The 14,519-nt window shown below is 57.9% G+C and overlaps 1 protein-coding gene across 1 annotated transcript; it reads right to left on the bottom strand.

The window, feature by feature from the left end:
• Window positions 1-9,938: 9,938 nt before the first annotated feature.
• Window positions 9,939-11,231, bottom strand: WDR20 (WD repeat domain 20). Its single transcript, XM_007953117.2, has one exon. The coding sequence runs from the start codon at window positions 11,127-11,129 to the stop codon at window positions 9,939-9,941; it is 1,191 nt and encodes a 396-aa protein (XP_007951308.1). The 5' UTR covers window positions 11,130-11,231.
• Between the last annotated feature and the right edge of the window lie 3,288 nt (window positions 11,232-14,519).

The following is a 14,519-nucleotide window of genomic DNA, read 5'->3' on the forward strand; positions in this document are numbered from 1 at the left end:
TTTGGACAGTGCAGCCTCAAGGCTTTCTGTTTTACACTATGATCTGTGTGTATAAATTCGATATATTAAGGAGCTCTGGTGGCGCAGTGCCTAAGGCATCTGATTGCTAACTGGAAGGTTGGCAGTTCAAACCCACCAGCCACTCCGTGGAAGGAAGACAGGGCAATCTATGAGATTTAATTACATTGACTTTTAGAGTGAAAAACAAGAAAACTCCACTCTTATTTTTTACTGCAGCCCCCAAAGAGTGATTTAAGAATGGAAACAAAGTCTTTGTGCGAGCCCCAGCACTGGGCCTAGGGTCGCCTCCTCCGAGCAGGACTCCATGTTCTACGCAGGACTCCAGGTCTGGTCCTCGGCTTGCACCTGGAGTGCAGCTCGTCTGTTGGTCCGTCCGCTGCCTGCAGCCCCGCTGGCCAATGGGCAGCAGCAGTGGGGCTGCTACACTACAGTCCCGCCTGGAGAACTGGCCTGGTTTTGGGATGACAATAAACCCTGCAAACAAAGCAGTTCACGTTAATCCAGCGAAACTGCATGGGGAGTCACCTCACTCATCCTCTCCCGAAGTCTCTCAGGATCGAAGTCAGGGCAGTTTTGGTGTGGAGGCGAATGTTTTAACAAACTCCAGCTCTTTTCAACCGACCTCCTACCCACATCATCCCATTCCCAGCTCATCGAAATCTACTCAACTCAGGCCCCTGCTTGGCTGTGGGGCTTTGGGCCCCCCACTGCCTGTGGGTAGGAGAGAATGGATCTTGGGGCCTTGGGGGCACTGTGTTCCTTAGCATCGGCACCCCAGCTGCAGCCGCGGGCCATGGGGTATTGAGCAGTGTGACCTCTGTGGCCGTGGACGCACACGCAGCCTGAAAGCCGAGAGCCTCCAAACAGGGCTTTGGAAAGGTGCTTCCCTCCTGCTGGGGGTGTGGTGGGGCACCCATCTGGCTTTGCTCCTGGGTACCCAGCAGGCCGGGGCGGAGGCACGCAGGGGCAGGCAGTCCCACAGCAGGCCCGCAGGCCTGCCTGGCTGCTCGGAGGCGGCAAGACTCGGGAGGAGGTGCTGGAGCTGGTCCTGGCCAGTCAGAGGTGGCGGCCTGTGTCCCTTCAAGGTAACTCCAACTGCAAGTCTCGGGGACAGACAGTGGCACTTGGCAGACAAACCTGAGGGCCTCACCTGGGACCCAGCAGAGCACTCAGCTTCCCTGCATTTGTCACTGGGGTGACATTGTGCCACCATAGTTTGGCACTCTTTATTAAGAGTGATTTTAAGGTTGTAACAGTGAGACACTGCAGTGACACACTCTCAGGCCATGACATCGTCCTGAAGCCGCCTGGACAGGGCTCCAACTGTCTACAAACAGCAGGCCTTCAAGCACACACTGGACTTGTCACAGACACAAATGAGCGTGGCATCTGAAATGGCCCTTCAGCCTGGCTGGAGGCACCAGCAGACAGCTGTCCCACCATGGTCACTTCTCTGCAGCTGCTGGCTTACCTAGGAATGGACATCGATTCCTCTAGACAAGGTCAGGAAGCACTCGGCACACGGATGAGGCTGCCACCCCAGCTCAGAATCGGTGGGACCCGGGGGTCAGTATTGGGGAGGGGTGGGCTTCTCGCTCAAACCCAGCAGGTCCCGCCGGCCAGCTGGAAGGGACAGCTCTGGCCTGCCAGACCTCAGAGGTCCAGACAGCAGCACCAGGATTCTTCTGCAGTGAATGAAGGGAGGAGGTCTGTGGCTGGAGGAGGAGGAGGACGACAGCAGGGACAGCCTCTCCCTGACAAGCGTTGTGGGTGAAGCCCAGCAGGCAGGCTCCATGCTGCCTGGGACGGTCCGTTGGGAAAGACCTGCCTTCCCGATCCTGTGCTCTCAAGGAGGCCAGGCTTCCAAAGAGACCTTGAGGGTCATCTGATCAACCAGCCGCCGTGGACCCTCTCCTCCTCTGGGCTCCCCGGGTCCTCGCTCACATAACCTCAATCACCTGAGGTCAGGGGGCCGGGGGTTCTTTGCAGCAGGTTAGCCCTGAGGATGGCCCCCATGCAGCCATGCACATCATAGCACCCACCCCCAGGGCTGATGACAAGGTGTCCCCACCTGCTGGCACAGAAACTAGCCTTAAGTGTCTGGCCCACTGCTGGTGGGCCACTGCAGGGGACCCCAGCATTTGGCCTGATGTACTCTGATGGCACCTTGATAGAGTGGAGGGGCGAGGGCTGGCTCTCTCAGGCGATCAGCAGAAAGGAGAAGCCTAAGGACCAGGGTGGCGTGGGCTGCAGTGTCCAGACCCAAGCCCACCTGCTGTGCAGCCGTGGGCACCAAGGCCCGCCTGCCGGGGCCTGTGTCCTGGGACTCCTGCAGGTAAGGCCTGTCCCCAGAGGTGGTAGGCAAGGGTTGGGGACAAGCAAGACTTGGGAGGGGGCAGGGTAGCCCTGAGGACTAACAGCACCCTGACAAGCAGGGCGCAAGCCCTCCACGCTTCAAAGCCTGCCCCAGCCGTGCTCTTAGGTGAAATGCCTGCACCGAGGTGCAGCGACACCCCGCAATGGCGTTTCCCATCACCTGATCTGGCAGCACACAGTGCCTAAGGCATCTATCTGACTGCTAACTGGGAAGATGGGTGGTTCAAACCCATCAACCACTCCACTTCCAGAAGCAAGAGTGGGCAATCTCCTTCCATAAACATTTACTGGCTTGGAAAGCCAATGGAGGTCACCATGAGTCAGAATCGACTCAACGGCAGTGTTTTGGTTTTTTTTTTAATCAACTCTAGACTAAAGGCTGGGCTTAGATAAAAGTGGTGTTTTATGTTGTAGTCTTTTATATGGTTGTCTGCCTAAGACGTCCACTGTTCAGGCCAAAGGGGACCCTCTCCATGGAGAGAGTGCATGTTGGGCTTCATGGCCCCTGATTCAGTCGTAGGTGCTGAGTAGGCACAGAGCTGGCCCTGGCCAAGGGACTGTCATCAGACCTGGTGCTGCCCACTCCTCCTTCCCATGGTGACCCCAATGCTGGCGTGACTTCCCTGGGAGAAAGGAGCACAGGGCAGACCCCCGCAGGGAAGAGTCCTTGGGGAGGTGGGTGTGTCCTCAGCAGTCAGCTCCTGAGGGGGGCTGTAGGGCTCAGTCAGGCACGAGACCCTGCCATAGTGACCCCCGGCCCTGGGATGCGTCTCCTGTGGGGCGGGCGGCTGCAGACACAGGCACCTGGCCCCGTTCGCTGGGAGCTGCCTTCCGCTCCAGGCTGGAGACTGCGTTTGAAACGAGGTGAGAAAGCACTCCGACTGGCGGGCTGTGTGTGATCGCAAATTACAACGCTAACAGAACTAAAGCTCTTTCCACAAGAATGTTCAAGGAAGCGTTTTAAAGCCACCACCCCTTTTGCTGCCTGAGGGGAGGCAGTGGAGGTGGGCGACTCAGGCCAGAGCAGCCCTTAGTGACAGCAAAGGCCCGGGGTACAGCAGTCTGACCTGAAGGGCTGGTTCCTCGGGAGGTGCCCCTCCGGCCCCAGTTCCTTCGGCCCGGCCTGTACATGTGTGAGGTCATCACAGAACCTCAGTGAGGAGTTCCAGACGGGATGGGGCTCTCAAAGCCCTCCTGTCACCTGGCCGCACCCCCAAACACAGTAACCTGCAAAAGGGCCATGTGACAGGTTTCCTGCAGACACGCAAGTGGCTTTCCTGGAATCTCGAGGAAATGCTGCCTTGGGCCCTTCCCCCACCACCTCCAGGAGACCGGCCTGTGTGGGGCGGGGGCGGGGGGGAAGGCGGCACCCAGGGGTCACCTGGGGCAGCGCGGCCGGAGCTGTGATGTGACCCCACTCGACCTCGTCTCTAGGCGCTGAGCCAGATGCTCGGGCGACATGGCCCTGGCTCCCGTGGCGCGCGCTCGCTGAGTCCCGTCGGAGCATCAGCAGCTGGCTTCCCGCAAGAACCTTCCTAGTGCTGCACACACTTCAACAGCCCCAAGCATCCCATTCCGCACCACGCAGCCTGCGTAAGAGCCCAAGGAACCACGGCCAGAAGCGGCACCCCCGCGTCTGAAGCATGAGAGGCCAACGGGCCAGGCCGAAAGGAGCCGAGGTTCTGGACAGCGGTGGGCGCCCAGCCCGTCCTGGTGGGGGCATGAAGGGGAGGGCTGCCCCTCCTTGCCCCAACGCATTGTCAACGGTGGGGCGGCTCCATGTCCCTGTCAGCCATCCCCAAGGGGTCACATCTCCCCAAAGAGGCCATTCAACCTGGCTCCTGGAAAAAAGTCACCCCAAGTGCACCATGATCTTCTCAGATGACAAACAAGGGCACAGCCTGCTGGGCCCTCCTGAGCAGGCCTCTGGCACTCTCCCGCTGGGGGGCGGGCAGGCGGGACTCCCTCCACCGGGTCTCCCTGACAGGATGGGGCTGGTCCAGCCAGAGGCCACCAGGGTGGGGTGGGGAATACCCGCCCAGCGCCGGCTCAGGCCTGAACGCCCCTCCTGCAGCTGCACTCCTTCAAGGTCCAAACCAGCTCATTTTAAAAGGTCAGAATGTTGTTTTTTCAAAAAGCTTGCTGTCCACCTACAAGTCTTCAGGGCCTGAAGTCCGCCCAGTGCCTGAAATGAGCTCTGGGGCCTACGCACACCTGTACCGCTCGCCTCACACCTGTACCGCTCGCCTCTCCAGGTAGGGGCAGTAGAGGGCACTCAGCACCACAGGCTCCTGGCAGCACGGGTGGGGCAGCTGGGAAAACAGGAGCAGCATCCGAATGCCCCCCAACCTCCAGAGGTGGGAAAAGGTGGAGCAGGCTGCAGCTGCCCCCCGAGGGAGAGAACCAGACCCGGGGCCCCACCCCCAGGAAACGGCAGGGAACTGGGCCAGACGACTTGACAGGAGCCTGCGCCAGCCCCTCACCTGCCTGTGCTGAGGACTTTTGGGTCTGGGCCTGGAATCCCTGTCTGGAGTAGGTGGAGAAGGGAGAGGACATCTCACAGCAGGACACTATCAAGCGTTGGTTCTTCCTGCCCGAGGGACTGTCCCTGGAGGGCCCAGCATACTGCTCAGATGAGACAACAAGGATGTCTGCCAGAACAGCTCCTAGGGACACCCGGCCTGCCCGCCCCGCACTGGCTGCCCGGGCTTGGGCTCGAGAGCAACGGTAAGCAGAGTGGCTTCTGCAAACATTGCCAAGGCCTCTCGTTCGGCGGCATTTCAAAGCTCTGCTTTTTGGTTCACTGAGATTTCTCAAAGCTCAGATGTGAAAATGACCACGGGAAATCACCTACATTCACAAGTCATTCAGACATTTTATTAATGTCAGTATACAGAGGACAAGCCCAAAGCACTTCATAATGTCAAGTATTTAGTGAGTTTCTTTAGCTGTGACAGTGACAAGTGAACAGCTAAAAACAAAACGGTGAGGGCAGAAACATGATTCTCTCAAAATGATAAAGTAACAATACCGGGAGTAAAGCTTCGTTCATTATTGCAACAGGTAAGAACTTAATTAGGGACGCTCGGCACGGTTCATTCAAGTTGTCGAGAAATGAGATGAGAATGCACAGGAGCAAAGACACCTCAACTCGGACTGTCCCTGAAGGGAGGTGTCCACTGGTCTGCTCAGGGTCACTTAGCAGCACAGTCTTTAACAAACACACGGATACAGAAATCGGAGATACGCCAGGAGGGTGGATGTCATACTGTGAACTGACAGACAGCAATGCGAGATGATGGTTCCCGGAGCAGAAGCAGCGAGAAGCCACCCGGGGACATGCCCTCCGGTGAGTGGGGTGGGGCGGGGCGGGGGCGCCGTCATCCGTCTTCACCCGGGGATCTGAGTTGCAAGGGGAACAGGTGAACACAGGTACTTTCAGGCTGTGAGTGTGGACTTGGCTGCCCCCACCACCCGGGGGTGCTCTCTTGGCCGCTTTAAACCTGCCCACGCGGTGGTGGACCTGTCAGCTCCCGGTGAGGGGATGCTGGGGCCGGGAAGGGCCCTGCTGATGGTCTCCGGCTGTGCTGTCTGGGTGAGAGACAAGTCAGCCTCCACGTCTGTAACACAGACCAACAGGCCGCAACACCTTGTTTACTGTAGCCCCCCACATGCCGGGAGGGACACCCCAGTGGACACAGTGTATGTCTGCAGCTGAACACATGTGGCCGAGTGTGCCAGGCTGAGGGGTCAGTGCCCGGCACTGGTGTGTGACCTCGGCCACGCCCACACATGCAAGGGTGCCGCGCGCCTGCACCGCGTGCAGCTTCCACTGGGAGCCCCCGGTCACCTCTGCATCTTGTACCTCCCTGAGCCGCCAGGTCCACAAAACACAGCGTCCGGGTCTCCATGGGCCCTTGGCCAACCTCTCTGAGCCGCCCTCCTCACAGCCTGAGCCGGCTCCAACACCAGCCGACGGGGCCCTTCCCCAGCAAGCGCTCATGCGCAGGGGCAGGCACCTGCTGCCAGCTTCACCACTGACATAAGCCGGTGATTTGAAATGCCTTAAAAATCCAAGAGACCCCACAGGAAGTGGAGGGGGGCTTGGAAAAATGGCTGACGGGCCACCCACCAGGACCTGGGGTTAAGTAAGCCGAACAATGAAAACACAGTGTGTCCCTGGGACCAGCGTGCACGCCTAGTGGCCAAGCTTGGTCGCGTTTTGTTTCCGTAATTTCAGAGTCGGACGCCGCTGCCATCACAGCTCGTGCTTCCCACCGTCCAGCGTCTTAGAAAGCGTGTATTTATTCTTAGCCCAAAGTCACGGGAGACACTTCCAGAATTGGTTTGTTTTCCTTTTCAGAATGCTAGAAGGTTTAATCCGGACAAAAAAGAGACAGTTAAGACTCTGCATGGCTGCTTATGTAAACACAGGCCCAGAGGTGGCCTTCGCTTCTGAAGCACCTACACCCGCTCTTCCCGCGCGTTCATTCTCCCAGGGAGGTGTGGTTTTCCAAAGGAGCTGCCAACCTCTCGGGGGGCTGTGCACCCCCTGGCCCTGAGCGAGAGCAAGGACTCGAAGAAGTCATCCGGGTGGGACTGCCTGCGGGGTCCAGAAGCTGCCTCACCAAAGCCCCAAGCCTGGCTTCTGAAACGACTGGGAGGTGTAACAGCAGCCAGCCAGAGGAAGCAGGGACTAAAGGGTCCCCCCGGTGCTGGGAGCCCCTGGCTGGGCTGGGAGCTGCCATTCTAGGCCACTTTGTGCACCGCTGACTGGCTTCTGTCTGTGCGGGGCACCTGCGCCTTTTCACGACAAGCCTCCTCCTTGGTGGAGTCCAGAGCTTAGGTGGTCATGGCAACACTGGAGCCGGAAAAACTGCCAACTCTCAAATCCGGTGAGAAAAGTACAAAAATGCTCCCCTAGTTTCCAAGTGGGAGCAGCACAGCGCTGCATCCCCTAAATCTGAGCTCAGGACCTGGCTCCACCGCGCCGCGCCCCGCCCCGCCCCTCTAGGCCAAGTGGCCGCAGGCTGGAGGGAGCGAGCGAGCGCGGGAACCTCACGCCCTCCCCCAGCCCTCACTTCCCCAGGTGCTGAACAGCGCGCCGAGCGCTCGTCCTCCTGGCGGAAGGGGAGGGTCTCAAGTCAGAGGCCACCAGGTACCCAGCAAGGGGCGGTGGGGGGCCGGGGAGGGAACACAGCCCAGCCAGGTGCCAGGCAGAAGTTAGGATAAATGCTCCAGAGCAAAAAGGGGAAAGAAGATTGTGACCGAGGTCCCCAAACCCAAACCGTGATGATTCCTTAATTTGACACTGGAGGAGGGAGGGGTAGAGACACACACAAGCTGTCATTAAAGGGCTCATCTCAGAGCCGTGTTTGAAGTGACAATAAACATCCCCCCTTCACACTGACAGGTGCCCCAGAAGATCACGTGCACGGTCCCGAGCCTTCCCTCCTCCCCACTCCCCTGCACTGAGCCTGCAGAGTCAGGGAAAGGTGAGTTAGAAAGCGTCAAGTCACTCCAAGACCACGCCAGGCCCCCTGCCGTGAGCACTAAGCTCTGCGGGAGGGGCCCCTCCACCACTGAACAGCCTACTCACCTGTCATCACCACCCCGCCTTTAGGCTCAGCTCAGAGGCCAGGATTGGCCACCGGCTCCTCAATGCCCGGGAGGCATCAGAAACAGAGCCTCTAAGCCACGACAGTGCCTGCCACATTGCTGCCAGTGCTCGGGGTGCGGGTGAGTCATCCACCAGTCTCTGGGCACTGGGAGGCCAGCTACCATTCAGGAACATAGGGCCGTGCTTCTCAGGCAGGGAGGCCACCACCCCGCCAGCAGCTGTTCCACGGAGGTGGGTGCCCAGGCAAGTGGCCCTGGTGTTCACCAAGGAGGGCGCCTGCCGTCTGTCCCAAGGGCAGAGAGACCGCTGCCACAGGGCCAACGGCCTCAGTCACTAGGCCTGAGCAGGATGCAGGCTGGAGGAGCTGGCCCGGCCTCCACATGGTGGCGGGGCGGCACGTGGCATCAGTGCACTGCGGGCGGCGGGGCGGCACGTGGCATCAGTGCACTGCGGGCGGCCGGGCAGCACGCGCTGTCTGTGCACTGCTGAGACACGGCTCTAGGCTCCCAGTTTTCTGAATCACAGTCACTACTCAGACCAGCATAAATTATCATTCTCTCTCTATTTAATTACAAAGGTGTGCAAAACAGAAAAACAAACCTAATGCCCCAAATAAGTTAACAAATAAGATAATTACCGTTTTGACATAAAATATATATAGCTCAGAGAACCATCTCATCCATCATGAAAACTGGAATTCAAAAGGAAGTTCCGGGCGCAGCTGTAAGGTACATGGGGAGGTCACAATCAATACTGCAGGCTCCATGGAGCAGGTGCAGGGCCTGGGCCGTGGGGTCTGGGCTGCAGGGGAATGGGCCACAGGCACCATGAGGCCCTGAGGGGGTGAGGCGAGGTACGGGGCAGGCGGGAACCACTGAGGAACAGATGGGCCCCAAGTGTCCCAAGATGTGGCTGGAGCCACAACTGCCACCAATCCTAAACAGAGGGCCCCCGCCCCGGGGTGTGCCTACTGGGGGGGGGGCGACTGGGAGCCCAGCAGGCGTACATCAGGGAGTGGAACCAGGGTCTGCCCACGGCCTGAAGCCCTGGGCCTTTCTGACCAAAAAACAAAACACAAGAAAACCTCCTTTTCCCTTGTTGGAAAAAAGCATAAGCAACGAGCATCAGACAGACACGATCTCGGCTTATGTGTCAAGAGGCACTTCTGCCAGCAGCGGCGGCGTCCGCGCCCCCAGCCGGCTCTCACACTCGGGCTGAGCAGTGCGGGGCTTCAGGGCGCAGACCCAGTCAGAATCTCAATCAAAGTGCTACAAACTGCTTCTTTGAAAAAAGATGTTTATTAAACAATTGTAATTGTCATAAAATGACTAAAATGGGTTTTAAAAATTAAGGCTCTTCTCTTTCTGTGGATTGCCAGAACAATGTAAAAATAATGTCAATCACCCCTGCTGAATGCTTCATTCCGAGAGTGAAATTTCATAGATTCCTAAACACTGGATGATTAAGATAAAAAACGGGACGATCAGTGACGAGGAGCGGCCACCTGGACCGGACACAGCCCCAATCCGGGGGACAACAGTCTAATTGAGGAGGTGAGCAGAAGGGTCCAGGTAAAGCAGAAACTGTAATTTAGCGTTTGAAGTCCTTGTTCCCCACACTGCCATGATTCTGCTAAACTGAAAGTCTAATACAGGAGCACTAACCTTGGGACGCTATATACTCCCAGGAGGGTGGCTGGCTTGGCTGGCAATTAGTTTGATTATATATATTTTCTTTTTAAAACGCTCTACGGTGAATTATCAAATGATTCGGAAGTACATGGCATGCAGTATCCAAAATTATGGCTCTGATGCATTTAGATTTACATTAAGAATAACAAGTGTCATTCACATTCATTGTACACCCCGCCCGCCCACAAGGGGAGATCACTGCCCAGCGGACATCTAGCTCTGGCACAGCATTAAGGATTGAAACTTACCACTTTACCAGGCCTTCCCCATGTGCAAATAAATCCCTCCTGACAGGCAGTGACTACACAGTCTTCAAGAAAGATTAGCACAGTCAGTCTCTCGTGTGCGATCTTTTTACAGATCAGCGGCTCTAACAAGGGCACCTCTTCCATTCGCGGACACAGAGGCGTGCCCAGGGTTTTAGCGGGGTCCGTTCTGGTTTTGGTAACTAGGTTCAGTTTGTCGCTGCTCTTGCTGGAAATGTGCCCCATGCTGTGGTTGCGCTTGTGGTCTTTCTCGTGGTGTCTCTCCTTCCGGTCGTGCAGCGAGAGGGTCGCAAACTTGCTGACCCCGGAGGCAATGGCCCCGTCCATGACGCTGCTTTTGCTGCCGGCACTGGAGACCGCCGAGTGGGGGAGGCTATTGGACCGTGGGAGAGGGGGGGGCACGGAGTTCCCAGGTGTCGTGACACTGTTCCCATTGCTGCCGGTGGGGGGACTCGTGGCATTCATGACATTTGTGTGTGTCCTTGCTCTTGAGAGGGGCTGGTGGGGAAAAAGGATATCTTCTGTCAGGTCCCATAAACAGAGCTGTGTGTCCTGGCCCACGGAGCCAAACCGATACGTCACGCTCACAGGGCGGCTGTCCGTAGAGTTCCGTTTGGACAACCGAGACTGTGTGCTGTTTGCTCGGTCTCGGCCGAAATGAAGGAGGTCTTGGAAGTCCTCATCACTGCCACTAAACTCCATAGGGTCACTCTCTTCTACACTAGTGGTATAGGGGTCAAACGCCACGACGCTGACCCAGGACTTGTGCCCATGGCCTCTCGCTATCACGCGGCAGTCGACGAAAGACCAGACCGTCACCAGGTCATCCTCTCCACCCGTCACGATGTACTTGCCGTCGGGGCTCCAGCACACACAGAGCAAGCCCCCAAAGTAGCTCTTCATCGTACCGTGCAGCTCCACCGAGTCAAAGTTAAACACCCGCAGAAACCCGTCCTGGCTCACACATGCCAAGAACTTGCCATCTGGGGAGAAAGCAAACTCGTTGAGGGCCCCCTCGCCCACCGTCCACTTGAGGAGAGGGTTCCGGGTGGATTTGCTCTTGCAGGTATGCACGGCGAAGCTCTCGCCCTGCTTCAGGAGCTGATAGTGCGGGGCCGTGGTGCCACAAGTGTGCTCCACGTTATACAGGTACATGCTTCCGCTCGAGTGAGCGACCAGGAAAAGGCTCTCGGAGCCAGGCACCCATCTGACACACGTCACTCGTGACTTGTCTATCAGTCTCTGTGAAGACAAAGTGGAACAAGCATCATGATTAGAATCTTCAAAGTTCTGCTTTTCCAGCAAGAAAGTGCGGCTGCTTCCTGCGGAGAAGGGAAGAGTCTGTCCTGGGTGCTCCACACTTGGCCCTGCGGTCAGCCACACCGGCAGTGAGCACTGGCCCTTGGAGACTTACTTTCTAGAATGCTCTTGGATGTCAGGCTATGGCCTTCTCTGAGGGAGGGTCTGTTGAGCACCTGCTATGTGCCAGGCACCGCACCGGGCACTGGCACCCTGGGAGAGGCCGCCCTGGGACGACTTATTTACTACAGCGGGCATGTCTGTATCCTGCCTCCCTGCCTTGCGCTCAGTGTCCTCCTGGAGAACCCACAGAGCGCGATGCTGGTCCCTCCCCGTCTGGGGGCCAGTGGGGGCTCCCTCTGCCTCCTGAGGGGGGAGCCAGGGGGCAGCCTACTGGCAGCAGAGCGCACAGGAACTCCGAGCAACTCCCTGGGCTCCAGTTCAGCCCTGGGTCCTCACACCTCCTCCCTCGTGTGCACGGGCTGGGGAGACAAGCACTCCCTCAAATTCCTCTCTGGAACCAGGTGGTGTTTAAAGCAATGAACAGACATTAATTCAGAAGCCTGTGCCTAACTGATGGCACTCTGCTCTGTGCCAGCTGTGGCCCAATGACCAGTCAGTGTTCTCTCAGACAGACCCAGATCAGCAGGACTGCCCCTGAAAGCGGGAGAGCGAAGCATCCCACGGCAGGGTGCCCATGGTGCCGGCCCAGCCCCTCAGGAGGTCGCTGGCCCAGTGCCGCCACAGGGAGTCCCCCCAGTGGCCCATCCCAACATCACATCACCAGAAACCATCCAGAAGTCCCACAGGCCCAAGGTTCTCCCCAGAAATGCTCTGCACTGCACTACCACCACGCACCTGGCCCTCTGCAGCCAGGAGGACGCTGATGAGCTTAGGTGGCACCCTGTCCCCTCTGGCTGGGCCCTAACGGGAGTCTCAGAGGGAGCCGGACACTGGCGCACACCTTCCAGACAGCACATGCCAGCACCAGCCGTGCAACCAGCCGCACTCTCTGGACAGCTCTGCCATCTGTGGCGTGTGCCACACCCTCACCTTTCAAGGAAGCTCGGGGGGGCGTGCTGAGCCCTGTGAGAGCTGCAGGAAGGCAGAGCTCAGGCCGCCACTAACAAACGACTCTGCCAGGGAAGAACAGGGAGGCCTAGAAGGAGAGGCCCAAACCGGGCAGCACGTGGGCCCAGGGCGCTCGGGGACAGTGGGTTGGGCAAAGCGCACTCGGCAGCTGTGTCACTGCTCATCATTCCCAGGGTCACAGCCATGGGGACAGCCCTGTTAACAGGAATGTGACAAGCCAGCCTGGAGGACAGGGCCAACATTTTTATCCCCTGCCTCTTTCCTTTCCTGCTTGGTGACCTATCTGGAAAGGCACCAACCCACGTGAATGCCGACAACCTAACCACCTAACCCTCCTCGGCAGGTTCTCATCAGACCTGCATTGCTCCTTCTGCAGGAGACGGGGCACTGGTGATCCTGCTGATTGGGCAGGGGATGATGCTAAGACTCCAGCCCCACCCTCTCCCCTCCCTGAAGCTCCACCAGGCCCCACAGTTACAGCCTTGCTGGGCCCACGGACCCTGGGCCCCCCCGGCATCACCACCATGACCGCACAGTCCAGTGTCTGGGCTGCACAGCTCTGCCACATCAGTGGTCCAGTCAGGCCAGCCCAAGAACTGCTCAGGGCTGGGGGCCGGCCTGCTGCAGTGGCTCCTGATATCCACACCAGGTAGCTCACCAGGACCCAAGCAAGCCCCACCTACCCCCAAATCATGTCTATGTTAACAATATCACTGTATTTTTCATGTACAAAAAGTTTCAAGTTTAATTCTAGCAGTACGGTTAGGAGTAAATTTTATTTTTGGCTTAAAAAAAAAAGACAACAAAAATAACTCCATCAGAACACGACAACTGCAATATTGTCAAGTGACAACACTGTCACACTGCAATGAGGAGGGAGAGAACATCGCTGTGGTGACAGACAGTACAAACCTGATCCCGTACCGAGAGCTGCCTTGAGACCACTGTGAGGGGTTCCGAGGGAGCCTAGGAATCAGGCCTGTTGGCTGTATGCTGAGTGCCACCACTGGGGTCTAGCTGGACACGTCAAACGCCAGCAATCAGGACTCCGGGCTATCAGTTCAGGCGGAGCAGACAAAAATCGAAAGGCCTGGGGACAGCTCTCCCGCAGCACGGGCTCCTCGTCTGCCCTAAGCACTGTGCAGTCTGTGCATGAGGGTGGGGGCATGTCTGCTTCCGCTGGGCCACCTGGGCCTGACCACGTGTGTCTGTAAGCAAACCAACAGCAGCAGACCCTGGAGGAAGCGGACCTTCCCACCGAGCATGCACCACAGCAAAGGGGCAGGGCTGTCACGTGCATGTGCACACACACTCTGCAGTCCTGGACGGCCATGCCAGGGAAGGGCAGTGTGACAGTCTGACCTCCTCACCTACACTCCAGGCCCTGTCCTTCCCAACCACTGTCCCTAGTTTCTCGTTTAGCCCCCTGGAGTGTCTTCACGCACGCACAAGCCACGTATGAACAGAGATTCCCCCCCAACTCTCTCCACATGAGGAAGCATCCTGCTTTCCAGTCAGCAACACATCTCGCAGGTCTCTGTGCTGGCACAGACGCCACGTCCTCCTTGGCTGAAGCTACTGTGACCGAGTTTAAAGTCCCCGCTGGTGAGCACTGCTCAGCTGCCACCTTGTGCCATTTCAAACAATGTAGCAATGCCAGCTTGTGGTACGTGGGCATTCACATGCACGCTTACACCTGCCGGATCCATTCTCACCGAGACAAAGGGCACACCCACTCACAACTGTTACAGATACTGCCCAAGTGCCTCCCCTAAGGGACGCACATCTACACTGCCACAGTCACGTGAGTGCCGGCTTCCCGACAGGAAAGGAGCAAGCGCTGCTCCATGACTATAGGGCCACAGGCTCAGAACAGTCGAGACCCCTGACGGAGAGTGAGCCCACGCCTTTGGTCACCGTGTGTACACGTGCCACCACGGACACAGCGGTGAATGCAACACACTGGGCCCTCTGCGGCCTCTGCCGCCCAGCAGAAGGAGAAAGCATTTCAAAGAGCAGACCGACAGAGCCTGCCAGCAGACAGAGGGCTCCGGAGAACCACCAACACGGAGAGAAGAGATGAAGTGCTGCTGGGTTTGGGGGTGGGCAGTGAGAGCCCAGCGACTTTGCAGAGTTGGTCACCACGGGTGACCC

Source organism: Orycteropus afer, unplaced genomic scaffold, assembly GCF_000298275.1.
Source record: "Orycteropus afer afer isolate SDZICR_OR568_19922 unplaced genomic scaffold, OryAfe1.0 scaffold00371, whole genome shotgun sequence".
NCBI lineage: Eukaryota > Metazoa > Chordata > Mammalia > Tubulidentata > Orycteropodidae > Orycteropus > Orycteropus afer.

Bases quoted from the DNA above. Each gene is read 5' to 3' on its own strand.
- WDR20 (XM_007953117.2), bottom strand. From the start codon at position 11,129: ATGTACCTGTATAACGTGGAGCACACTTGTGGCACCACGGCCCCGCAC.